Here is a 25,300-nt window from a genome sequence, read left to right on the forward strand (position 1 = left end):
CGTTCTGTTGACATAACCTGACCCGCCAGATGGTTTGTTTCGCAGAACCATCTGAGAAGCCGTCATCGGAAGCTGTTTGGAAAGAGAGCGGGTACTTTCAAAAAATACTTGGCATGTGATTGGCAGAACCATCTGTCAATCAAACTAACGAAAGCAGAACTAACTGAAGGCAAAGACATCGGCCTACTCTACTCGTTCAGTGCCGTTCTTTGCTCTTCTTTCAATGTAGAAATACTCTCCGGGTTCTGATATATCTGATGCTATTGCAACATCTCCGCTAACCTCTTCAGGAGCTGCCTGACAAGATGGATTTTCGTGTTACATTTGATCCCGCAATTCTCGTGTGATCTCGTGACATCGCAAGAATCCAGCTTTCTGTTGGCATGCCAGCGCAGTTGTTATTTACAGTAATCCATAGGAATTCTAACCTGCCTAGGCTAAGAGTAAAGTATAAAAGATCAGTAACCTTGGAAATAGTATCTAAAGTATTATATAGAGTATATCATAGTATCTAAAACACTATAGTATTATATATTTGATCCTAAAAGTCATAACAACTACTGTATTTGCATGGCAAGACATCCATCTCCATGACAACTGAGCAAACGCCATCCAGTCAAACGGTTGAAAACACTGGAAAAAGCTAGTAAGTGGACATTAGGCTGGGATCATTTTGTCAAACTATTATTTTCAAAGTCAAGAATGAACTTTCATGCTTAAATATTAGCTGTTTTTTGTTTTTAAATTTGTATTCAAAATTAGCACCTACTGTACAATGTCTTTGGCCAGCGTATTCTGCGTCTTAGACCTTTTTTCACAGCAGACAGTTTGACTTGTTATGGTAGGAAAATCACAGGTGGTACTAATATCTCAAGTCCTCACTTTTGTGTCTTGGGTCTGACTCGGGTCCAGGTCTCAGGTCCACAAGTCCGATTGCTTGTAACTCGTATATTATAAAAGGGATGTTTGCTTTTTGGACATACAGATCAGAATCAGCAGAACCAAAAGAAAAACAGACAATCTAAACCATTTTCTCAGTCTGCCACTCTACAGTTATTTGTGCTCTTCCCCAAACTAGTTGGGGTGAGAAAGTGTTGGGGAAACTTGCAGGCATCCAGGACCTGAGCTGACTTGACCCCATCTGTCCTCAAAAGCTTTTCAGCTGACCCATGTGTTTTATTATTGGGAGCCGAGAATAGCCAGGTAAAGTCTTGTGCAGGAGCTTCCAACTCCAAGTCAATACTGCAACGGGAGCTGTTGAGACTTTACACAGGACTGGAGGCTGAGTCGACATGTAACGGCTCTGCCTCGGTATACAATAACATACACACCATCACAAAGCCTGCGCGTCTCCGAGGCGAATGGGGTGGTCTCCAATAGTGGATGCTAATCCTGCTTAGAGACAGGAATTTGACAGGGGGGAAATACATTGACCCGTGTGCTGAGGAAGGCTATATCAGGCTCAATCTGACCATCGAGGTGAAAAGTAATACAGCAGCAATGGTGCACGATCAGCACATTTGTTATTAAGAATCTATGACTCCGATGCTGTTTTGCTCACATAATAAAGAGCTGAAGTCCTGACGTCACCTCCGGGCTTAGCTGCTGTTTCACTAGCTCCTGTAGCTCAGTCTCCCATCCAGTATCTCTTTCATTGCCTCTCTCATTTCCCATGATGCTATTGGTGGCATCATGGGAAATGTTTTTAGAGTTTAACTACAAGGGACTAAAACTCAATACTGTATATCTCGACCTATGTTGCTTTGATTTTGACCAGCTCTTTTTGTAATCCGTCACTTGAGAGTACAATACTACTGTAAATCCTTGGAGTAACTCGATAAATAAACATTATTATTAGATTGCTTTTTGAAAATTCACCGTCCTTATCTAGACATATGAAGTGAACCAACTTACATACGGTTTCTTCTCGTAAATTTTTGTTGCATTTTCAGAGCATTTCAGATTTATTTATTTTTTTATTTATGACTTTATAATTTCATAGAATATTAAATTTTTTTTTTCATAAATTTGGGATTTTTTTCTTGAGAATTTATGACTTTAATCTCAAAGAATATCCAAGTTTTTTCCTCATAAATTTAAGACTCTAATATCAGAAATTCTGAGTTTTTGCTCGGAATATTACCTATCTTCTCTGGCTCTGTACGTTTTTTTTTAACCTACAATGGCCCTAATACACCATCGTATGTTTTAGTCTGACAAACTGATCACCATAATTGTCGCCTTTCACATAAGTTTGCCTTTTACCCTGTCACGATGGGAAAACATAACTTATACGGCACATTATACGATGTTGTCTCTTTACATCAGATAATTACTGGTATAATACAGTGACGTTTGGAGGAAAATTGCCGCCTGTGAGCTGTTCAGCATGATGTATTGTGTTAGTAATGGATAATGGATTTCTGAAAGCAATGGGTGTCTTTGACTTCAGAGAGGTCAGACGAACCTGCAGTACGACAGACAGCAGTAGACTCTTAACACCATGCGATCATTTTATAAAAGAATGTAGCTCATGATCGTTTAACGTGTTTACCAAACGATTAGGGTACATTTCTGAAGACCTCCGGGGCTGCATGAGTTGATTAAATGTTCCAAAGGTTTCCCTTGTACGTGACAATGCTGTGTGGGAGAAAGAGATAGTGTAAACTGCTGGTGCCTGGCAGGGCGTCAGGTCACTTGCTATCGATCATAAGGCCGCCAGGACTTCATTACCTGCTCCAGGGTGTTATACCCCAGAGGGGCTACCGCTTTCCTCGACTAAGCAGACATTCAATGATAAGCAACTCGCCCTCCCCTCCTCCACTCCCCTTCAAACATACACACACAAAGGCATGCTCATGTTCTCCTCTCACGACTCCCTCCAGCAGTCAGCTGAGTTTGGGGCTTCATTAATCTGTGTGCGAAAGTGCTACGTACAGCGGAATTCCCCCTCCCTGTTTTTAACTCAGAGGAAGTTTGCTGTTTGTCCTTCTGGTTAGAGGTTGTAGGGAGGCTATTTTGGGAATGGATTTCACTGATTAAAGGCAAACTTGTGTTTTGGAAAACAGAGTCCGCAGACTAAACACACTGAAAGACGGAACACCGATGCAGTTTTTCTTAGCAAGAGCAGGATCCAGAGCTCGAACTCTGTCGCCTGTTGTGTTTAACTGTCTATGGTTTGAAATCAGGGGGAATGTCAACACAGTAAAAGCGTGATTTTGTCTAACCCTAGAATTAACACACGCTCACATCTAACAGTTCATTCTCTTCTCCAGATGAAACCAGTCCGTCTAACGTGTGGGACTGTAAGAACAGAGGGGTGAATGGCACCCAGAAGGGTCAGATCGTTTGGAGGCTGGAGTCCGGGGCCTACTTTATGGAGCGTAAGTTACCATTAGGCAGTCACACCCGAGAAGAGTTTTATTCCATGCTTTGAGAACATTTTCCTTCGCACGCTATCACTTTGAAAATCTACTGTAAAATATGTAATAATCGAAAATGTCTCCACAGTCTACAGTACAACTACAGATTTGTGTCTAACAATAGGCAGATCATGTTTGCACTACTTCCACATCTCATAACTCTTTGCTGCTTCCTCTGCAGCTGAGACTAAGATCTGCTTCAAGTACTACCATGGAGTGAGCGGAGCCCTGAGAGCCACGACCCCCTGCATCACTGTGAAGAATCCCACAGTTCTGGTCAGTGTGTGTGTGAACTCTATCATCATGGTTAAAAATAGGCATTCGGGATGAAAATTACATCAAATAATTATAATAAGTTACAAATATTTTAAAGGGGACCTATTATGCTTTTTTGCCTTTCCCTTAACGCCAAAGGGAGTTACTCTCCCCCACAGAAACACTGCTCCTGAAGTGCCTGAAATGCCTCGCTTCAAATCCTGCATTTTCTTCCGTAACGTGGTGATGTCACAAATTAACACATCTGCATAAACCTGTCTAGCGGCTAGTTTGGCACACTCTCAAACAAAGCTAGTTAGAGCGGAGCTGGAGCGGAGTTCGAAGACTTTGGTTTGGTTGACCTATCAAAACAAAGTAGGCCAGCTGACCAATCAGAGCAGACTGGGCAGGAGCTCAAACAGAGCATTTTAGACAGAGGGTGAAAAGATGTGCTGCAGCACAGCCGGTATGAGAAAAGTAAAACGTTTTTTTGAACATTAAAGCATGTAAACATGTTCTAGTAGAAACCCAGAATACAAGTATGAACCTGAAAATTTGCATAATGGATCCTCTTTAAGATCTGATTATTGTATTTGCACGAATGTGTAGTATTCTTTGATGGTCAGTAGTCATGTCAAGTTCACATGAGTCGTACATAATGGAGCCAGGCGGTGGTTCAGGCAGACACGCAAGTCACTGTTTGTATACTATGTTTGACTATGTGTGTACGAATGAGCAGTGCATCCTCGCTGCTACACCGCTGCCTGCTTTCAGTAAATTTAATTCCCTCCACCTGCCAGGTTTTCTCCTGTATTAGCATTTAGATTCATGTGAATTTAGTAGGAGAAACACCGGTGAGTGTTAGTGTGTTTTTGTTTCTGTGGCGGGCAGAGTGTGACGTTGTCTGTTCCCTCTCAGGCGGAGGGCCTGGCAGAGCAGGTGGGCATCGAACATCCACGGAAACTGATCAGCTTTACTTTGACAGGTGAGTTGAGAGGTTTACATTATGGAAGACTGATTTTAGTCACATACTGCTATTCAGATTACATTCGTCATGTAATCATTCTCAATAACAGATCAAAGAGAATCTGGAAGTGGAATCAATAACTACGTCAATTTAACAAAGCCCTCAAAACACAGACAGACTTTTGGCTTTTAGCTGAGTGATGCAGTCTCCTCATGTTTGTCTGACAGTCCTTTGGGGGAAAGCTAAAGTAAACTGTAAAAGCTGTGTGCAGGAAACACAGTGGTCTCGGAATTTAAAGAGGTGCTTTCCTGACAGAGAAAGACAGGGGATGTTATCAGTTTTCTATAGAAGTCAGTGGCTCTCAAGACTTTTTAAAAACAAGTTAACAGGCAAATACCAAGATGTACCCGCACAGCTTGTTTCAATTATCCATTGCTTCAGACGTGTTTTGCCTCGCTGCAAGCCCAACGGTAGTCACCACATTAATAAACCAGCAGGGAGTTTTATGCACTGGAAGTGCTCTGATGCTGTTATGGAAGTGTTTATGGACTCAGACCAGAGACAGACAGAAAAGGGCTTAGAGGAAGGGGAAATAACATGACAAAGACATGTCAACTTTTCACCCAAAGCACTTTCTTCTGTTTGTCATCATGCATCTGCAGCTGAAGGTTTATACTAAATGGCAACTTGAGAATAGCTAGATAGAGATGGCAATGTGGGTGAGTCAGTTGGTCCACCACATTGGTGGACTGAAAGATTAATACTGCAAATATTGTATGGATTTCCACAAAACTCGGGACACATATTTATGGTTCCCAGAGGATGTGCAGAGGATGAGAATGAAATGTCTCAACAACTATTGGATGGATGGCATTGACATTTGGCACGGACATCACTGATCTTCAAATGATGAATTATAATCACTTTGGTAATCAGCTGACATTTCATCTAGCGCCATCGTCAGGTCAAAGTTGTCCAATACTTATGTACTTATGATCAAATACTGTATCTGCAAAACTACTGACAGTCCCATCAGTCTCAGCTGTACTTTATGTATAATGCTAACTAGTAGGGCTGTCAAAGTTAACGCTATGATAACGCGTTAATGCAAATCTGTTTTAACGCCACTAATTTATTTAACGCATTGACACAATCGATCTTTCAGAGGTCGTAGCGGGCTCAGTTTTAAAGCTAGAGTGAAGATACTACTATCGATATATAAAAACCTAAGGAATCCATTGGTACCAACCTTGTTATACTAGCATGATGCTCCAAATTACGCTAAATTTGGTGTCATTGTTTTGTGTTGTTAATTGATTTCCAATAATAAATATATACGTACGTTTGCACAAAACAAGCATATTTGCCCACTCCCATGTTGATAAGAGTATTGAATACTTGACAAATCTCCCTTTAAGGTACATTTTGAACAGTTAAAAAACGTGCGATTAATTTGCAATTAAGCGCGATTAATCATGCACAATCATGCGATTAATCATGATTAAATATTTTTATCAATTGACAGTCCTACTAATTTGCAAATGTTAGCATGCTAACCTGCTAAACTAAGATGATGAACATTCAACCTGAAATTATGGGAAGGTGTATAGATATAGCACAACATTCTAAGGACATTCCGTGTGTCTTGATAACGCATTTTAAACTTTTCATGTGTCATTTAATGCCACAGAGTCTGTGAAACTGTTGCAGTTATGTTTAGGTAACAAAACTACGATAACGGCCGCAGTTATTTAGGAAACAAAACCACTTAGTTAGGTTTAGGAAAAGCATCACGGTTTGGCTTTTAATAAGTTCTTAAACTAAGTAAAATAAGTATACAAACAATGTAACATAAGTCCGGAAAACACGTCGCAAACGTCACTAACGTAACTTCAAAATAACTCAGCAACACTTTGGGACAACAGCGGTCTCCTGGTTGAAAGTCCTGTGTTTGTTGTACCCTTCCACCTCCCTTCCTGCCCACCATAAGCAGTCTTTCTCACTTTTTATTCTATGCTACTAGCTCTGAGCTGACAAGCCTGCTGTCACTGCTGCTTTGTTGCAGATCTGCGTGCCACCGGCCTAAAGAAGGGCATGTTTTTCAATCCGGACCCATACCTGAAGATGTCCATCCACCCAGGGAAGAGGAGCGTCTTCCCCATCTTCAGTCACCACGGACAGGAACGACGATCAGCCATCATCGCTAACACCACCAACCCCACCTGGCATGGAGAGGTGACATTTGTACACACCACACCACCACACTGAGCATGCGTTATTCACATACACATTATACTCAGACAGTATCTTGTCAGTCTCACATTCTCTTTCAAACAACATATTATCAACACACAATTGAGAATGTATTGACTGTATATGTTTGTACTTCTCTGCAGAAATACACGTTTGTAGCACTAATGACGGACATCCTGTACATCGAGGTAAAGGACAAGTTTGCGAAAAGTCGACCGATAATCAAACGCTTCCTCGGACAGCTAACTATCCCCGTGCAGCGACTTATTGAAAAAATACCCGGGTAGGTGAAACACAAGTTCACACACGAACACAGACAGAGCATACACTATGTGTACTCCATGTAACAACAATCAGTTCAGACTTACTTTGTTACATAAATCTGACGTGTGCAAACTCACAGATATCGTGGAGTTAGTATATCTGTTTTTCTCTGTGCTGTCCAGAGTCCAGCCTGTGAGTTTCCCCCTATGTCGGCGCCTGCCTACTGAACACGTAAGCGGCCATTTGCAGTTCAAAGTGGAGCTCACCTCGACTGGGCCTGATGGTAAATCTGCCTTTAAATTGGATTTGCCACTATTTCTGAATGTATTTTCTTTAAATTTGTCTCTGTCAATACTGAAATACAACCTGTTCTGCTACTGCAGGTGCCTCTCCCGAGTCTATCATTGGCATTTCATCCTTGAATGGAGCTCCAGGGACCCCATCCGATGATGAAGACCTGCCCCATCATCTTCCAGGAGTGGTCTCTTCAGGCCCTTCTCCTACCGGCTCCCAGGGCTCCCAGAGCTTGTGGGAAGGCGGGGCCACGGCCTACCCAGAAAAGGACCTGCCTTTCGTTGGAGCTGGGGCTATATTTATGGAGCATGAAAGCCTGTCATGCCATGAAATGCTCCAGAGGTCACTCAGCGAGGGCCTGGCTGCTATCGAGGCCCCCAAAGGCCCTGGCGAAAGACCCCTGGGTGCGGCCTCACCTAAACTGCGCTCCAGCTTCCCCACACACACAAGGCTCAGCGCCATGTTGCACATTGATTCAGACGAGGACGACGAAAGGTCCTTGACCAATGACATCATTCCAGTGCCGCTGTCACCGCTGCTGATGAACGGAGAACCTCCAGACGTCGACGGCCCAGATGAAGACGACCCGTTTCCCGAGTTCCATCTAGAGCCGGAGCAGCTGGAGCCCTCAGTGCTGGAGAGGGACCCCGGGGGTGCAGGCGGTGTGACAGAAGATGTGATCCCCGAGGCAGAGGTTGCCCTGGAGATGGCGGCAGGTCTGGACTTGGAGGATGTTATGGAGCCAGACGTTTTCTCCGAAGTGGACGAGGCTCCTTTCACACAGGCTGTGTCCCATAATGCTATGCCAGAGGGTGAAGTGCATGAGGAAGGAAGAGGGCCTGGTGAGGACCCTTCCTCAGAGATTGACACCTGCTCCATGGCAACAGCTCCACAGACGGTCCTCTCATCATCAGAGAGCTGTCCAATCACAGTGACAACTGCTGTGGTGAGTTCATTATTCTTATATGGTCACAACGAACAAAGATTCAACTCTCCATTCACATGTATCTTTTGTATGTTTTGCTTTTCGTCAAATTCCCTCGTACCTGTCTTTATCTTCTTTATCTGTGAGTGAATGTGTAGCCGTAGTCCACTCTGTCATTACTGTCCCCACAGTGCACACATTGTACAAGAGCAGCAGTCTCCACTGGGTCCTAGCCCCAGCTGTATTCCTGTGACACTGCACCATAACACTCTGCTGTAGCGCCATCATTCCACGTTCAATACAAGATGATAGATGCATATTCCCAAGCAGTCAGTTAGTTGGAGATCGTTTTGTCTGACTTTTTCTAGGAACGGAGTATGAGTGTGGAACCAGTGATCTGTATCCACTTTTCAGGGATTTTTTTAGACAAATGTTCAGTGATCCTTCTCTTTTAGCAGTCGCGCCTACACACCAATGAATACTTGCATGAAGTCGAACGTTTCTGAGCTTTTCTTTTGTTGCCTTGGCGATGGAGCCAATGCGGCCTCATGTTGTGAGCTGCCTGGAGTTGACTGACTTCCTGTAACTCACAGATATTTGTTAGTAGTAGGTGTGAATGCCTTGCATATCAATGTGAATGTGATTCGCATACTTCAGTATGAAACCCTGTCATGTGTGACTTGAATTTTTATAGAAAATCCAATCCAATCCAAAATGTATTTGTAAAGCACAAAAATAACAAGAGTTGACCAAAGTGCTGTTCAATCAAAATATAGCCAAAAAAAACAAAACTTCTCAGTAAAAACACAAAGACCTGTTTAAAAGACAAAGGACAATGATATAGAAAGGCAACTCTCACAGTGAGTTAAAAGCCAGAGAATAAAGATGTGTTTTATGACAGGATTTAAAAATAGGTAGTGTAGAGGACAGCCTAACATGCAGAGGCAACTTGAGTTTGGGAGGCTACCTGAGACAATCCAACAATGGTTTGAAAGAATGTGCATCATTCCGTTTCAAAGGCAGGTAAATTAGTGTGTCGTTTCCGTAACAGTGGAGTGAGATGTCATAATTTCTGAGAATGGACCCTAATGCTGTGTTCACACTACGAGCGACACAGCAACAGGCTACAAGTTATTTTCAATAGAAGCCAGTCACATGAAGCTACAAACTGACGCCCGACACTGGTCGCTGCGTGACGGCCGTGACGAGCTACAGTTAAGTTGAGCTGGTCTCAATGACGCGGTGAAGCGTCAACCAATCATATCATTTTGTTTCAAACCTGTTCTGTTCAAGCTAAAATAATGCCGTTAGCCAGTTCCCAGTGATATTTAATGAAGTAACTACGGCAACGACAATGTAGCTGGCCAAACTTGGCCGTTTTCTTGCTTTTGTCGCTCGTAGTATGAACATACTGTAACTCAAGTGGAGCATATAAAGGGAAAAGAGGATTGGCTCGAGGGAACCCTGAGGGATCCACAAGAGAGAGGCACTGAGGAGGATATAGAGTCATCAAGGCTGACAGAAAGTTTTTTTTTCTGTCAGTCCTCTGTCAAGTAAGACCTCATCTATAATCATTATCATTTTGTCCATTGTTTTAACACATCATTTTTTATTTTGTAGGAAGCGGAGGCGGGAGCAGAGACGGCCATAGATCCAGGGGGAGACAGAGTTACCAGAACTCCACCAACCAATCAAGCTGTAGACGATGAAGGGGGTGGGCGAGCCGTCATCACTGAGGCTGCAGGAGAAGCTCCCGCAGCCAGCGAGCCGGCGGTGGTCGAGGCGATCATTGTGAGGAGGCTGAGCCTGCAGGCTTCCGGGGGCGTGGCCGAAGAACAGGAAGGGGCGGAGACAAAGGCACAGGACGAGGCGGGCTCTGCTGATTCCGAGCAAACAGATGGAGAGGAAGGTACTCAACTTTAAATGGACTCAGTGTTCACTTTGTGCAGAGGACATTTTTGAATTCCCAAGAAAAGCATTTTTTAAATGGAAGAGTTGGGTTCTGGCTGGATTTTACTGTCTCAGGTGTCTCACTTGTTTAAAAGTTAACTGAACAAGAGTGCAATATTTTTTACCATTTTCATCATATTAAAACAAAATTCCCTCTGTCTTTTGTATGTTTTTCTGTGTTCAGGCTCTCACGTTAACGGCCATCCTGTACGTTCCCTTCCTTCTGTGCGTCATGACATCCACCGATACCAACGTGTGGACGAGCCTCTACCTCCCAGTGAGTGTGTGTGTCTGCATGCACCGTATTATTTGTCTATTGTATCTATGTATGTCATTGCCTCTCTGTAGCAGTGTGTCTTTGTGTTCATGGGTCGGAAATTCACTTTTTTGTCCACCTGCCACTGTGGCGGGCGGATTTCAAAATCGATGGATAGATTACGACTGTTTTTTGGGCTGGTGAGTGAAGCAAATCTAGCAGCCACTTATATATTTTACCAGCATTTGGACGGTGATGGGTGCTAATTTCTAACCTTTCTGTGTTTATATTTGTATGAATGAATGACTCTAACTAAAACCAACACAAATGAGTCCCAAACTACCAAAAGAATAACTATTAACACAGCGCTTTTTCACTAAAGGATGTGAATTAATAAAATGATCTGAGGTTTTGCATTTCCTTTTAGCCACACTAGTGGGACACTAGCATGACATTCATGCTCTACAGAGGATAAATCCTCATGTTTTTGGTAATCTTAGACTTTTCATCTAGTGGCACCATGAGGTTTTTGAGTAAAATATCTAAACATCTATCAGATGGATTGCCGTGAATTCTAGTACAGACATTCATGTTTCCCACAGAAGTAATTGTTATAACTTTGGTGATTCTCTCACTCAAAATTGAAAAGTGTCCAATACTTTAGTTTATGACTTAATACCTGGAAAACTGATGGCATTCCTCTCAGCCTCTGAGCCTCTACTTTGTGTCTATAGACTTAGTTTTGTTAAAGCTAATTTTAACCCAGAATGCAGTATAGCGTAAAATTGAAAAATAATAAAAGATCACGGATGACAAAAATGAGGTATATGTCTCATGACAGCCAGAGTTTATATATATGCTTTCAATTCAGTTGTTGATGTTATCATCTGTCATTAATGGTTGGCTAGCGTTTATTTATACGGCTATGTTCCCCTGAGGCATTAAACACCTACCGTGTATCAATTATTAATTACCTCCTAGACTGGGAGGCTCGGATCGACAGCCATGGGAGGATCTTCTTCGTGGACCACGTGAACAGAACCACCACGTGGCAGCGACCCACCGGACCTCCGGCCCCACAGGGCCTGACCCGCTCCAACTCCATTCAGCAGATGGAGCAACTCAACCGCAGGTGGGCTTTGTGAAGACAAATGTATTGCAATAACCATCGTGTTTTCTTCAGTTGTAAATACATTTATTTAGAAGTATAGTTAGATGTTCAATATCTCACTAACCCAAGGGTTACCATTATCAGTAGTGGCTTTTCAAAGACTAGAGAACCAAAACAAACTGCTTTCACACATGTACTGTACTCCCTTTAATGGGACATTGCCTGTGGGTTTCTCTTTGTATTTAGTTTTTTTTAACTGACTTTGAATGAACAAAGGGGTTGTATTTAATCATAGGTGTGTTTTGGCCATAACAGGAATTAAACCAATCAGAGTGTCATCTCCCATTCCCTTTAAAAGCTGGGTACGTCTGCACATTGGCGCATTGCTATTTGAAAGGCGGATTTGGCAGATTGGAGAAGCAAGCAGTTTTCTGCTGAGTAAACGGATCTGCTTGTGTGCGAAGTGAAAGTGAGCGAGCAGATGAATGTGGTGCTTGGCCGGTTGACCCTCTGCCTCCACCGTCTCCCAATCCTCTGTCCCATCAACAACTCCATCTGACTCCATATGAGCAAATGCTCCAACAAAGCACCTGACCACACCTCACTTTAAGACCAACACGCCCATGAGCGCACAGATGGGCACAAGTACATTCGCAACTTACACAACATGGGCGCTGGGTGTGAAAATGACAACTGCGTCGGTCTGAAACTAGCAATGACAGTTGCGCTGCGCTGTGCACCGCTTTGCGTTGTATAAGATAGGGTCCTTAAAGTTTGACTTGACTGAGAAAATAGTTAATTACGTAGTTGTAAAACTCTACTTTCATTACAGTAACTTTATCTTTGTTGTTGATCACAGGTACCAGAGCATCAGGAGGACCATAACCAACAGTGACCGGACAGAGGAAGCCCCAGTTGACCTGCTTCCTGAACCAGAAAGTGATCTGATGCCTCACTCCATTTCTGGTTCGTTTTCAACAGAGAAACATTAAAGAAAAACACACAAATAGAAAACGTATAGGTTTCATTCACAAAAGCTCTGTACTTGTTTTCAGAAAAAAAATATTTGCCAAATTCACCTCTTGAAATACTATGGTCTGAAAAAGCTATTATTTTATACACAAATGTCTCAGAATAGCGGTAGTCTGTGGAAATGTCTTCTTTTATCTCTGACACAAAATGCTGGATATGAAATTCTGAAAAGCCTCATGTTTTCATGAAAGAAGCTGCTTTCGTTAGTGTCTCCCTGTCTCGAGGTTTGACTAGTATGTGTTGATTTTGTTGCAGAATATCGACGAGAAAGTGCAGTCGCTCACACCAGTGGTCGCTCGCGTCTCTCCCTGCTCCTCCAGTCACCCAGCGCCAAGTTCCTGTGCAGCCCCGACTTCTTCACCGTGCTGCATTCTAACCCTGTCAGTCTAACATGCTCCACCTCCTCTGTCACCTTTGACCCTGTACTCATTTTACATAGATCTGTCTACACACTGTATTCTTAAACTCAAACTCAGCATTTTGTCTGATTTAATTTCTGAGTACTCATCACAGTCATGGCACTCAGATATATTAACTGCGGCCTGAATGAGCCACAGTGTCAGTTAGCCGCCCACAGCGCTACGCTTCAGTAAAGTACTGTAATGAAGCAATGCTGCACAGGGTGGATGGCTCAGTGCTGTTGTTTAGTAGGGGTCACATAGAGTGCTGAAATAGGCAATGATTACCACTTCCACTCACTCACCTCCAGTTGTACCTGGACATGATAGTTTTGGTTTATGTACAGGGTGGGTTTTAGGGGCAGATACCAAAGAACCTGGGCACGTACAGTGAAAACTGTAATATGCAGTATAGGGTGTTAAAAACATGTTAAAATATTTTATAAAATGTAAAAAAAAATGTTTTTTGTAAATATTTTTAAGCAGTTAATGATTTAATTGATAAAAAAGACAAATGAATCCTCAGTGAATTAATAATTTGCAGCCCTAGTGATATGCAGTTTTTGAATGCTGACAAAATAAATACTGTTTCAAATCGTAGTTTAGTCAAAACACAAAGTCTCCAGCTCCATATTGAAATTATGGCTGAGATCAATAAGAGCTGCACTCTCTTTTGTATTATGAAGTAATGTTTTTACCAAAACTGCAAACATAAAAAGATTACGTGAAAATGCTAAATTTTAAATTCTGTTGCTAAAGCAAAGTGACATTTTAACTATTTTAACACAGTTCTAACATCATGCTGAATGCAGTACTGAACCTACACTAACTATGTCATTTATAGCATATATATCAAGTCAGTTTTACTTCACTCAATGGAGGACATTTCATGGATCAAAGACAGACTGGCATTAGATAAATATTATCCACATTGTCTTCCATCTTGAGTGGAAGAACTGAAATGACCCCAATTGTTCTCCCGTCTGCCTCCTGTCCTTCTCTGTTGACCTCACCTCTCTGCCCAGAGTGCCTACCGCATGTTTACGAGCAACACCTGCCTGAAGCACATGATCAGTAAGGTGCGTCGGGACGCTCATTACTTTGAGCGCTACCAGCACAACCGCGACCTCGTCACCTTCCTCAACATGTTCTCCAACAAGCAGCTGGAGCTTCCCCGAGGCTGGGAGATGAAGCACGACCATACTGGGAAGGTGATGTTTGACCTGGTACTGCCCCAACACTCAAGGTCATGTGTATCCAACGATTATAATCTCTGCTCAATTGTTCAGTAGTCTATACTGCTGCTTTTTCATAATCCTTACTCTGTGCGTACTGCATGTGAAGTTTCTTTGTGCCCCTAGTGGAGTTTATCCATGCATGATGATGGCTATTTGCATCTCAATCCTCAGCCCTTCTTTGTGGATCACAACTGTCGTTCCACGACCTTCATTGACCCACGGCTACCCCTCCAGAGTTCTCGCTCCACCGGGCTGTTGGCCCACCGCCAGCACCTGAGCCGCCAGCGCAGCCACAGTGCTGGGGAGGTGAGAGACGAGCCGCCACTGCACCACTTGTCACCTGGAGTCAACTTAAGGCTAAGAGAGGCACTGCGATGTTTATAGAGGCCAGTTTGAAGGAGAAAAAAATGCGTTGTGAGTGTCTGCATTGTGGGCACCGGCAGGGGAGTTATCCTGTCAGTCCCTGTGGTGCAACTCAAGTCAGATAGAAAGTTAATTGCAGTAATTTGATCCTTTAGTAGAGTGAAACACCACCTAATTTTAGAACATCAAACATAGCTAGAGGTCCCACTGTATCACCGGAATGACTGAAAATCATTATAAACACACTATATGTCAAATAATTTATATGTTGATATAATAAGGAAGAGACAAGTTGCTCCTATCTTGTTGCCACTCGTCTCCTCCAAAGCTCTACTGTATATTGGAATGACAGCATCACTCAGTCATTGTCAAATTAGGAGTGATACCTCAGTATGATTACTATAAACACTAGGGGCCATAGAGAAGATGATGGATAGATTTTGTTTCCTCTCAAATCCAGAGAACCTACAACATTATTGGGTTTCGTTGTCTGCTTAAGGTAATGGATTTTAGATAGGTCTCATGTTAGGAAAACATCTGTGCATGATATAATAATGCAGTAGGGAATATGCTTGTATTTAATCTTCCACACTGATGCATTCAAGTGCTTTGTGGAATATCTGAGATACTGAAAAATAACCTTTTTATTAGAGGAAATTTACTTATTTTCCACAACTGCAATGACCTGGATTACCTATAGTCTGTCTTCTAGGTTTGGCTGCTACGGAAACCCTGAGAGGCAAGTGAGAAAAAAACATTCTGGTGATCCATTTTCTAAGTCTGATCTAAATAGTTTTTTCTCTTGTGTTTATGACTTAAGAACAGATGAAAAAAAGGTTTTGCCAGGATAATCTTTTTAAGTTTTTTTCATCTTTGAAAAAAATGGGGAAAATGGTTTTCCAGGTGAAAAAACGTTTTTGCAGGTGAAAACTTTTTTTTTTTGTCAGAATATTTTTTCTAGGTTTTCAATACTCATTTCAGCCACAAGAGGCTGAAGTGCACCCCTACCCCATGTTCTAAATAGGACTAAAAGCATTAATGTTTTCTTTGAGGTGAGTTTTAATTTAGGTAAATTGGGTTAGAATTAAACACACAATATATGTACGTTGTGTTTAGAGTGCATGGAGATATTCACCTGAAAGAAAACATTAATGATTTTAGTCTTATCTAGAACAACCTATTACAAAAACAAACCAAAAAATTACTTCGCCAAAACTTTTTTTTTCACCTGTTTTCACAGATAATGAAGATTTTCCTGGCAAAATCTTTATTTGTACCTGTTCTTAAGTCATAAACACAGGAGGGAAAACTATTTACATTAGACTTAGAAATTGGATCAACAAATATGTTTTTCTCTCACTTGCCTCCCAGGGCTTCCGTACATTTCTGATATACACAGCATCCGTCTTAAATCTTGAATACTGGGCTGAATATATTTTTTTACCTTGACTGAATACCTATTTCAAACAAATTAAAATCTCTGCAAGTTGATTTTTGACCAATACTGGAATGAACAGATTTAAATGGCAGCTTGGGATAATAAATCTATATATGTGGTATGCTATGGGACATGGTTGGCAGAAACACTAAGAAATAAGAGCTGTAGTTAATGGGCGAGAACATGCAGAACTGACGCGACAGGCTGATGACTGGCAGGCGGATAGGTCTCAGAACTAGAATGTGACCTGAACTGTAGTGTTTCCTTTTGTCACAGGTGGTGGACGACTCTCGCCAAACCAACCCGCCCGTCATGCCCCGCCCGTCCAGCACCTTCAGCGGCTCCAGTCGAAGTCAGTACCACGACGTGGTGCCTGTGGGTAGGTCGGGCAGAATTTAAATGTACGCATGCAATTGATACATGTGTAAGCCACACATGGCACAGATATAAACGCACATTCCTCCTTTTCTCCAGCCTACAATGACAAGATAGTGGCGTTTCTACGGCAACCCAACATCGTTGAGATCCTGGTTGAAAGGCAACCGGAGCTCGCCAGGAATCACTCGCTTAAGTATGCCTCTCACTCTCTCTGTTTTCTTCTGCCTTCCTCCTTCTGTCCTTGTCACATTGTTTCCCTTGTTCTCTTCCTCTCTCTCTCTCTCTCTCTTCCTCTCTAGCCGTGCTCACATCCAACACCTCCATTATCATCATCAGTCAAACTGAACACACAGTTAACCTTTAATCCTAATGGATTGTGTCAGTTCACCCCCTGACGTGTGTGTGTGTGTGTGTGTGTGTGTGTGTGTGTGTGTGCAGGGAGAAGGTGCAGTTTATTCGCAGTGAGGGAGTCACTGGGCTGGCTCGTCTCTCTAGCGACGCTGACCTCGTAATGCTGCTTAGGTGAGTCCCGTACATGTGCCTTTGTATGTAGGGGTGGAGGAACGATTATGGGTCTGTTGTAAAAAATTAGAACCAGCTGGCTCCAACACTTCCAGGAATACAAGTCTAATTTGATCCACCAATGCTAATGTTAAGCTGTTGTGAGATGTGTTCTGTGTGTGTATGTACCTCTCTCTCTCGTCTCCAGCTTATTTGAGGAGGAGGTGATGTCATACGTACCACCGCTACTCCACCCGAGTCACTGCCTCTCGTCTCCTCAGAGCTCCCCTGGTAAGCGTCTGTCTCACTCTGTGTCTGCATCAACTTTATTGGCATGATGCACCTTTCCTCGCTTTTTATTAAATTCTGTCTTTTTTATTAAATTTCACGCCTTCCACCATGAGGTTTGGTTTACATCGTCTTACTAAATAAAACAAGCAATTTCATATATAACGCAGGTTGACGTCAGATTAATATAAAACATGAACACACTCACGTACATACTTTAAATGTACACTCACATTCCCTCTTAACCCCCAACCTCTACACACATACCTGCTTATTGTTCTGTCTTTTATTCCCTTTGAGTCCTTAAATGACCATAAATATTTTATAAGCAAAAATAATAATTTCCATAATAGTCTGAAGGGAAAAAAAGCAAACTAATTGATAAATCAGTGATCAACTGTACAACACATTTTACAACAGACTTTCAACTACTTTCTGTTGATTGATTATCAACAATAAACCACAACCAGTGGCCCTTATTGAAAATATGTGCATATCAAGTAGCCATATATATTTTTTTAACTCAACACTGTTGAATAAAAACAAATGATTCGGTCTACTAGAATAGTTAGTTGTTGAGGGTTAGATGTGTCCTTTGGTAGTTGACTCACACACCCACTAACACACACTTCCTCTCTTCAGCTCTCCTGTCAGTGTTTATCTACAGCTGTCTGTCCTCCTGTACACTCTCTTTCTATACTGAGCCTACCTCTGTTCTCAAACTGTTCAACCAAAACACAGACAGATGAAGAGAATGACAGCTACAACAGCTTGATACAAAATAACAATCCAGGATTAACCTGCATACAGTACTCTGATTCTTCCTCACCCATTCAGGCTTAAGCCAATTTCCGTTTTGGATCGTTTAAATTTAATTTGATCTCAGTCTCCCAGTATCTGTTTTCTATTTTTGCATCCATCTCTATCTCCCTGTTCTTTGTGTGTTTACCAGAGGTGGTTAGTAACAAGTTACATTTACTCTAATACATGCACTTTAGTAACTTTTTTTGAGTATATTGTACTTGTCAGAGTAGTTTTAATGCAGCAAATTTGTTTACTCTTACTTGAGTAGATTTTTAGAGAAAAAAACATTGTTCTTACTCAGTAACATTTAGATACGTTCATCATGCTACTTTCATTTATTTATTTTATGCATTCTTGACCCGTTAAGAGGCAGGTGGTCAGATGGAACCAGGTCTGCTGGCGCTCTGTTATCCTACCGCAGCGACGCCTCCACATGACTTTGTTCAAAGCAGCACGGCTGAAGCTACGCAGGAGTAACGTTAACGCTATGGCTCTAGAATAATCTATTATAATCTAATATTTACTGATGAATTAACAGAGCGCAGTGCAGCAGGTTACAGTTGTGAACGCAGCCCCTGGTCTGAAGTCAGTACAGAGAACTGTGCTGACACTGAGCTGCAGTGTCTGTTGTGTTAATGCTAATACGTTTAATATTACACACACAGTATATCATGCTTCAAAACTACTACTACTCCTCCTGCTTTCTCTCCCAATGTAAATATTCAAGCTAACGGTGTGCATTTATCTAGTCCTGCTTTGTGTAGCCTGATGAAGAGGGACAGAAAAGTAGAGACCAGATTATGCACACGAAAACAAGACAAACTGCTTTTATTTCATGTGGACATGGCTGATATAATGTTTCAACCACAGATGGTCTTCCTCAGGTCAAAGTGAAGAAGTGAACACCTGAATTTAATCACAGCATCATCTTCAATAGTTATCTGATATGACACATTTACGGATTTGCTGATTTATTTGCCGAATAATTAAATAATATAGGAGACAACAAGCAAATAGTCATTTAAAAAATGGTTACTTATTGGTGTACTTAATAGAGTATAGTATTAATATAATGTCTTTTGATCACTTCTGTAACTTGACCTGAGGAACATCATCTGAAGGTTGAAATAATTCCAGTCATATACAAATCAACTAAGTAGTTTGCCTGTGTTTTTTAAATTAATTTAAGTTACTCGTTACTCAAGTAAATTTTTCAGTAAATACTTTTTTACTCTTACTCAAGTAGTTGTTTTGAAGACTACTTTTACTACTTTGTTTTGCAGTAAGTAACAGTACTTTTACTTGAGTATAGCTTTTGGCTACTCTACCCACCTCCGCTGTTTACCACTCTGACTTTCATTATCCATTTTCTCTGCCCTTTTCTTTCATTCTCTCTGTGTCCCCTCTCTCTGTCTCTCTCTCTCATTTATATCTCAGGCACCCAGCGAGCCAATGCCCGCGCTCCTGCTCCCTATAAGCGAGATTTTGAGGCTAAACTGAGGAACTTCTATCGAAAGCTGGAAACCAAAGGTTATGGACAGGGACCGGGAAAAGTCAAGTAGGTTTACACCCTACAATTGAAAGAGATCTATGTCTGGATTGTCTGATTTAGCACTGATTTACAGTATATAACATATAAAAAATTGTGATAACACCTATGGCCTGTTCATTAAGGTCTCTGCGTTTACTGTTGTAAACCCCAAAGGAAGTTTTTTTCAGGAGTGGATTGCGAGGCAGGAGATTGTTTACATCAGGTCTAATACTACTTGATCTGTGTGTGTGTTTTTGTGTGTGCTCCCAGGCTCATTATACGCAGGGACCACCTCCTGGAGGACGCCTTTAACCAAATCATGTGTTACTCCCGTAAAGACCTGCAGCGGAGTAAACTTTACGTCAGCTTTGTGGGCGAGGATGGGTGAGGAAGACACATTTCATTCACCAATTAATTTTCTTAACATGCTTTAGAGACATTGCAAGTATGAAATGTGTGTATTTAACTCTAACTGTAATTGATCCAGGGGAATTTGGATGAGTAGTTTCAACATGTACAATTACACTCATACATCTGATAACATTCCCAGTAAATCCACAGTCTTCTGGTGAATGAGCAGCTGGAGCAAGTGGGTGGGAAATACATGGAATATTTGAACATCAATAGGTAGACTTAATATAAACAAACAGGCAGCATCCACACTGTGTTGTTTAATGACTGATTATATATTATTTGTTATCAGTTAATTATATCGTATCCTTTTCTTGTTGCAAATACACAAGGGCCGATAATAGTTGGGGGTGTACCTTTGCTGAAATAACCAGCAGTTCTCTAGATTTCGCTTAGATCGTTGTCTACACCAGTAATAGCAGAAGAACAAGACAACATTCAGTGATTTTATTTACTGTGTGTATATTTCAATGTGTGATGACTGCAGGCTGGACTACAGCGGACCCTCCAGAGAGTTTTTCTTCCTGGTGTCCAGAGAACTGTTCAACCCGTACTACGGCCTGTTTGAATACTCAGCCAACGACACGTACACCGTCCAGATCAGCCCCATGTCTGCCTTTGTAGACAACCACCATGAATGGTGAGGTTTCCATATGTGCTGTATCTATAGTATCAGTCTGTCTGTCTGTCTGTCTCTCTAATGTATGTTTGTTGACGTTAGTCTGCTGCTGTGCTGACTGTAAAGTGTCCATCTTGTCTGCTCTGACTGCTGTGTGCCGATCCCAAAATAGAAGTCATTTGCGTGGGCGCTGTGTGGAAATTTGGATCAGCAATTTGTGGCTCTCCAGTCAGTTTTCCCTCAGTGACAGTGATTGGATAGATGGATGGATGGATGGATATGCAGACAACTAGACAGGAAAATCTGAATATGAAAGGCTGGATGAAGAAGACAGCAACACAAACTAAAGTCTTCAGGTGTTTGTTTGTCACACTAGACAAAATGGCACTCATCAAATTAAAGAATGTCAAATCAGTACTTATGTTCTTGTAGAGATAATCTGTCTGACGTTAGAGGAATTCTCAAGAAAGAAAGGATAGAGAAACATCGTCCCTGCTGGTTCAGTTGGTCTCAGTGCTACAGCGTGTTCTGACTCACTGCATTGTTTCTCACAGTAAATCTTGGGGTTTTTATTTATTGTCATAAACAATGTCACCATCTGGTGCATCCTCAGTTGGGAAGTGAACTTCAGATTACACTTAAGCCTGTTAAATACTACATGAAACACTTCATGGAAGAAAACAAGCACACACAAGCCAGCTAACTTCCACAATGTTTGTACATCCACAGAAGGACGATTTAAAATCAATCTGCTGTGTTTCACTCTCGCTGTCGACATCTGAAAGACTAAACCCCCTCCATCTCAAGCAGGCCTTACCAAACACTTGATCTGAAAATTAATTTCAAGGAACTACTTTAAAATTTGCTGTGTTGTGTATAGGTTTCGCTTCAGTGGGCGTATCCTGGGCCTGGCTCTCGTCCACCAGTACCTGCTGGACGCCTTCTTCACCCGACCCTTCTACAAGGGGCTTCTTCGCATGTAAGTCCCTCAGCCTGCTTACCTCTGATTTCCCACTCCACAGCAGCCTGCAGGGCACCAGCACTTCCAATCAGATCCCCCTCACTAACTCTATAAGGACGTGCTGAGAATGTAAGTGTTTCAGTCGGATCCTCTCAGCCAGCAGCTGGCAGTAGGAGCAGCATCTTTATTAATAGCTTTGTCCAAACAACCTCAAACGCTGCCAAATGTCTGCACTAATGACAGATGTTTATGTAATAATACAGGTTCTTAACCTCTTCGGCAACATGGATCCTTTCTTATAGCTCCACCATTATTATACAGACAAGCATACAGTATATTGTTAAACAAATAGAAATGCATTTTAAATTCTAATACAAATCACATACAGTAGTTTCTAATGGCATCAAATATGTCATGCTGCATTTCAGGGAAATGTGCAGGAAATGATGCATAAGGTATCTTGATTTTTTGATTTGTTGTAATGGCGCAATATTAAAAAAGATAACCATCATTTTCATATTTTGTTTTGGTATAAAAAGTAATCCAGGTGATGTGCAGATTCACCAAAATGTAAAGAAATATAAGCTAAAAATGGCTATAAATAGCTAACTCACTGTCTCCATGGTGGGGAAGTATATCAACTTTGTGTCAACTTTATGAAAATTAGCTTTTATTGGTTTTACGTTATCAGCACATTAAAGACACACACTTGAGAGATAGAGACTGGGAATGTTGTCTGGTGTTTATGTGGCAGGTTATCTAATCAGGAGATGATGACGTGTCATTTCATCACAAATAAATACAGGTGTATGTTCACTTCTTTAACTTTACCTGAAGAACACCATCTGTGGCTGAAAGAATTCCAGTCATATCCACATCAAATAAGTCGTGTGCCAGTGTTTTTTTAAATATATTTTATTTACGTTACTCGTTACTTAAGTTACTTTTTCAATAAATACCTGTACTTTTGTACTCAAGTACTTATTTTGATGAGGTTTTTTTTGCAATGTAACAGTACTTTTACTCTAGCTACTCTACCCACCTCTGTTCATAACTGTGTTTTCATTAGTGTTCATCTGAAACTAAGAATCGTTGTTTTTGTTAGCTTAGAATGAGCCCTTCATATCTACATAGGGAGCGGGTCCTCTTCATGGAGGCCTCCATGTTTCTACAGTAGCCCAGAACTGACAAACAAAACACTGCCTCTAGACAGAACCTTTCACGTTTTTATGTTACCTGAAGGCCACCGTAGTTCTCCGACACACTTGTGAAACTGCGGTAACGTGAGCCGCAGAGTGCAAAACCGTGGTACCGCCTGCCGCCGCCTGACTTCCGTTGTTCCCTAAAGTAGTGTTATTATGGTAAGGATGACCTCTGATTGAGGCGAACTGCGTTACTACGGTTTAACACTCGGCAGCTCACGTTACCGCAGTCTTTGAAACGGAGGAATCAGTGGAGGGGTACTCAGTTGGTTGCAATCTGCAACCACACCACTAGATGCCGCCAAATACTACACACTTAACGTAGGCTCAGAATGTCCCATTATATTATAATGGGCTTATATATTTATATATAAAAATGCCCTAAAACATGCATAGTATCACCAAAATGAAATGAAAATCAAATCAAATTTAAGGTTAAAAATCCATTCAGGGGAATGTTTGGAATGTTAAAGGTAAAGTTAAGTGTTACCTATATATAAGATGAATTTAGTTTTAAAAAATCCTGTTTGTTTTGCCTTCTACTTTTATTTATCATGTGTGTCTTGGTAAGCATCTCACCTCCTTCATAACTGAGATGGTACATCTCGAGGGGTTTATCCTGATACATAATATATTTGAGCAAACATATTTTCTTGCCATGCATCACGCTCGGTGTTATATTTTACTATCTTTAAGGACAGCCATCTTGTGCGATTATACATCGGCTAATTAACCTTTCACCTCCCTGCTTATAATCAGCCATAGTTTATGAGTAGACCAACCCATCAATTACCTTATTGACCCCTCTGTAAGCTCTGTGTAACCTCTGCCTGCGCTCATGCAGCCCCTGTGACCTGAGTGACCTGGAGTTCCTGGATGAGGAGTTCCACCAGAGTCTGCAATGGATGAAGGACAATGACATCGAAGACATGCTGGACCTCACCTTCACTGTCAATGAGGAGGTCTTTGGACAGGTGTGTGTGTTTGTGTGTGTGATTGAGATGAGTCTTCTTGCATTTGTTAATTTGTAATTGCAGCCCGGTAAAAAAAAAATCCATCTGCATTTAAGATTGAAGTGCCTACATGTGATTGTGCAGATTACAGAGAGAGAGCTGAAGCCAGGCGGGGCTGGTATCCCTGTGTCAGAGAAGAACAAGAAGGAATACATCGAGCGTATGGTCAAGTGGCGTATAGAGCGAGGAGTGGCCCAGCAGACGGAGAGCCTGGTCCGAGGCTTCTATGAGGTACAGCACTTGATATCAGTGTTAAAGGTAATAATGAGGCTATGAGTAAAAAGTGCAATAAGTATGTTCTTCTTTATAGCACATAATGGCTATAATACACTCTATGACAGGATTGTTCAATCGATCAATACCAATGACACAGCGTGGTGTCATAATACATTTCAACTAGAAAGGCTAAAAATAGATGTGAGCAGGCCAAAAGAGCAAATGACAAAGCAGCATCGTGACATATCAGCTCCTCACTAGTCATCTTCGCTCATGGAAATGAAATAGATTCATGTAAACAGATGGCATAGAATACATTTCACTTGTTCAGGTTTTGTGCACTGCTCAGTTTGGATGTGAATCTAAGGCCACGTTCCTACCAAGCATGTCTGGAGTGGTCTGTTCAAACTCACTAATGACAGATAAACGTATGTGTAATTCTCTGAAATATTTGTACGAGAAAGAACTCATTCCAGTTAAGAACCGTACGATAAGATGGAGGATGACATGTGATAGGTCACAGTCCTGCATGCTGCGGAAGCTCAGCGTGTCAAAGTGAACGAAGAGCAGACTTCAGTCTGGACTGGTGCTCATGTTCTGCTTCTTCTTGTGTGTTTTCATAACTGGGACAAACCCAAACCCTCCTTAAGACCGTTAAACCGGGTCTTTGTGGGCTACATGTGTTTTCAGTGTGAGTTTACAGGCCTCGGTTTGCTAAACAAATCAAATCCAACATTTACTGTAAACAAGCAGAAACTTTTCCCACAATAATGTTTATCCTACTGCCATCTGTGTCACTGTGTTCTCCACAATAAGGATCTACTGTAACTGTCTTGTCTCAATGCTCTGAAACACACTCAAACAATGTGATGTATTTGGGAAGACTTGTGATAACTGAATAGGATGCACCATATGTTACGCATGTGTTCATCCGTTTGCATGTGTGTTTGTTAGGTGGTGGATGTGCGACTGGTGTCGGTGTTTGACGCCAGGGAGCTGGAGCTGGTGATCGCAGGCACTGCAGAGATCGACCTGGCAGACTGGAGAAACAACACAGAGTACAGAGGAGGTATGTAGAGCTGGGGGGAAGCGGTGAGGCAACAGAGCAGAGATGGAGATGAAAAGTGTTCATGGCACACTGAGAGCAACATAAGAAGACTTGCTAAGTCAAATACATACACTGTGTCCGCTGGAAGTGTGAGTGTGGTAT

General features: G+C 41.8%; 1 protein-coding gene across 2 annotated transcripts in view; it reads left to right on the plus strand.

The window, feature by feature from the left end:
- The window catches only part of hecw2a (HECT, C2 and WW domain containing E3 ubiquitin protein ligase 2a), a 48,695-nt gene that overhangs the window by 15,713 nt on the left and 7,682 nt on the right, over positions 1–25,300 (plus strand). Inside the window, exons 4-28 of one of the 2 annotated variants that reach the window (XM_037790943.1) lie at positions 3,276–3,383; positions 3,604–3,698; positions 4,596–4,662; positions 6,710–6,879; positions 7,041–7,180; positions 7,344–7,444; positions 7,545–8,401; positions 10,001–10,289; positions 10,515–10,607; positions 11,568–11,718; positions 12,557–12,663; positions 12,985–13,109; positions 14,153–14,353; positions 14,537–14,671; positions 16,443–16,545; positions 16,641–16,737; positions 16,983–17,066; positions 17,254–17,336; positions 19,575–19,695; positions 19,939–20,052; positions 20,567–20,719; positions 21,579–21,677; positions 23,706–23,835; positions 23,959–24,105; positions 25,045–25,159. In XM_037790943.1, the coding sequence (XP_037646871.1) occupies positions 3,276–3,383; positions 3,604–3,698; positions 4,596–4,662; positions 6,710–6,879; positions 7,041–7,180; positions 7,344–7,444; positions 7,545–8,401; positions 10,001–10,289; positions 10,515–10,607; positions 11,568–11,718; positions 12,557–12,663; positions 12,985–13,109; positions 14,153–14,353; positions 14,537–14,671; positions 16,443–16,545; positions 16,641–16,737; positions 16,983–17,066; positions 17,254–17,336; positions 19,575–19,695; positions 19,939–20,052; positions 20,567–20,719; positions 21,579–21,677; positions 23,706–23,835; positions 23,959–24,105; positions 25,045–25,159 (3,885 nt within the window). The remainder of the gene's footprint in view (positions 1–3,275; positions 3,384–3,603; positions 3,699–4,595; positions 4,663–6,709; positions 6,880–7,040; positions 7,181–7,343; positions 7,445–7,544; positions 8,402–10,000; positions 10,290–10,514; positions 10,608–11,567; positions 11,719–12,556; positions 12,664–12,984; positions 13,110–14,152; positions 14,354–14,536; positions 14,672–16,442; positions 16,546–16,640; positions 16,738–16,982; positions 17,067–17,253; positions 17,337–19,574; positions 19,696–19,938; positions 20,053–20,566; positions 20,720–21,578; positions 21,678–23,705; positions 23,836–23,958; positions 24,106–25,044; positions 25,160–25,300) is intronic. The other variant, XM_037790944.1, reaches the window with a different exon arrangement.

The sequence above is a fragment of the Sebastes umbrosus genome, chromosome 13, assembly GCF_015220745.1.
Source record: "Sebastes umbrosus isolate fSebUmb1 chromosome 13, fSebUmb1.pri, whole genome shotgun sequence".
NCBI lineage: Eukaryota > Metazoa > Chordata > Actinopteri > Perciformes > Sebastidae > Sebastes > Sebastes umbrosus.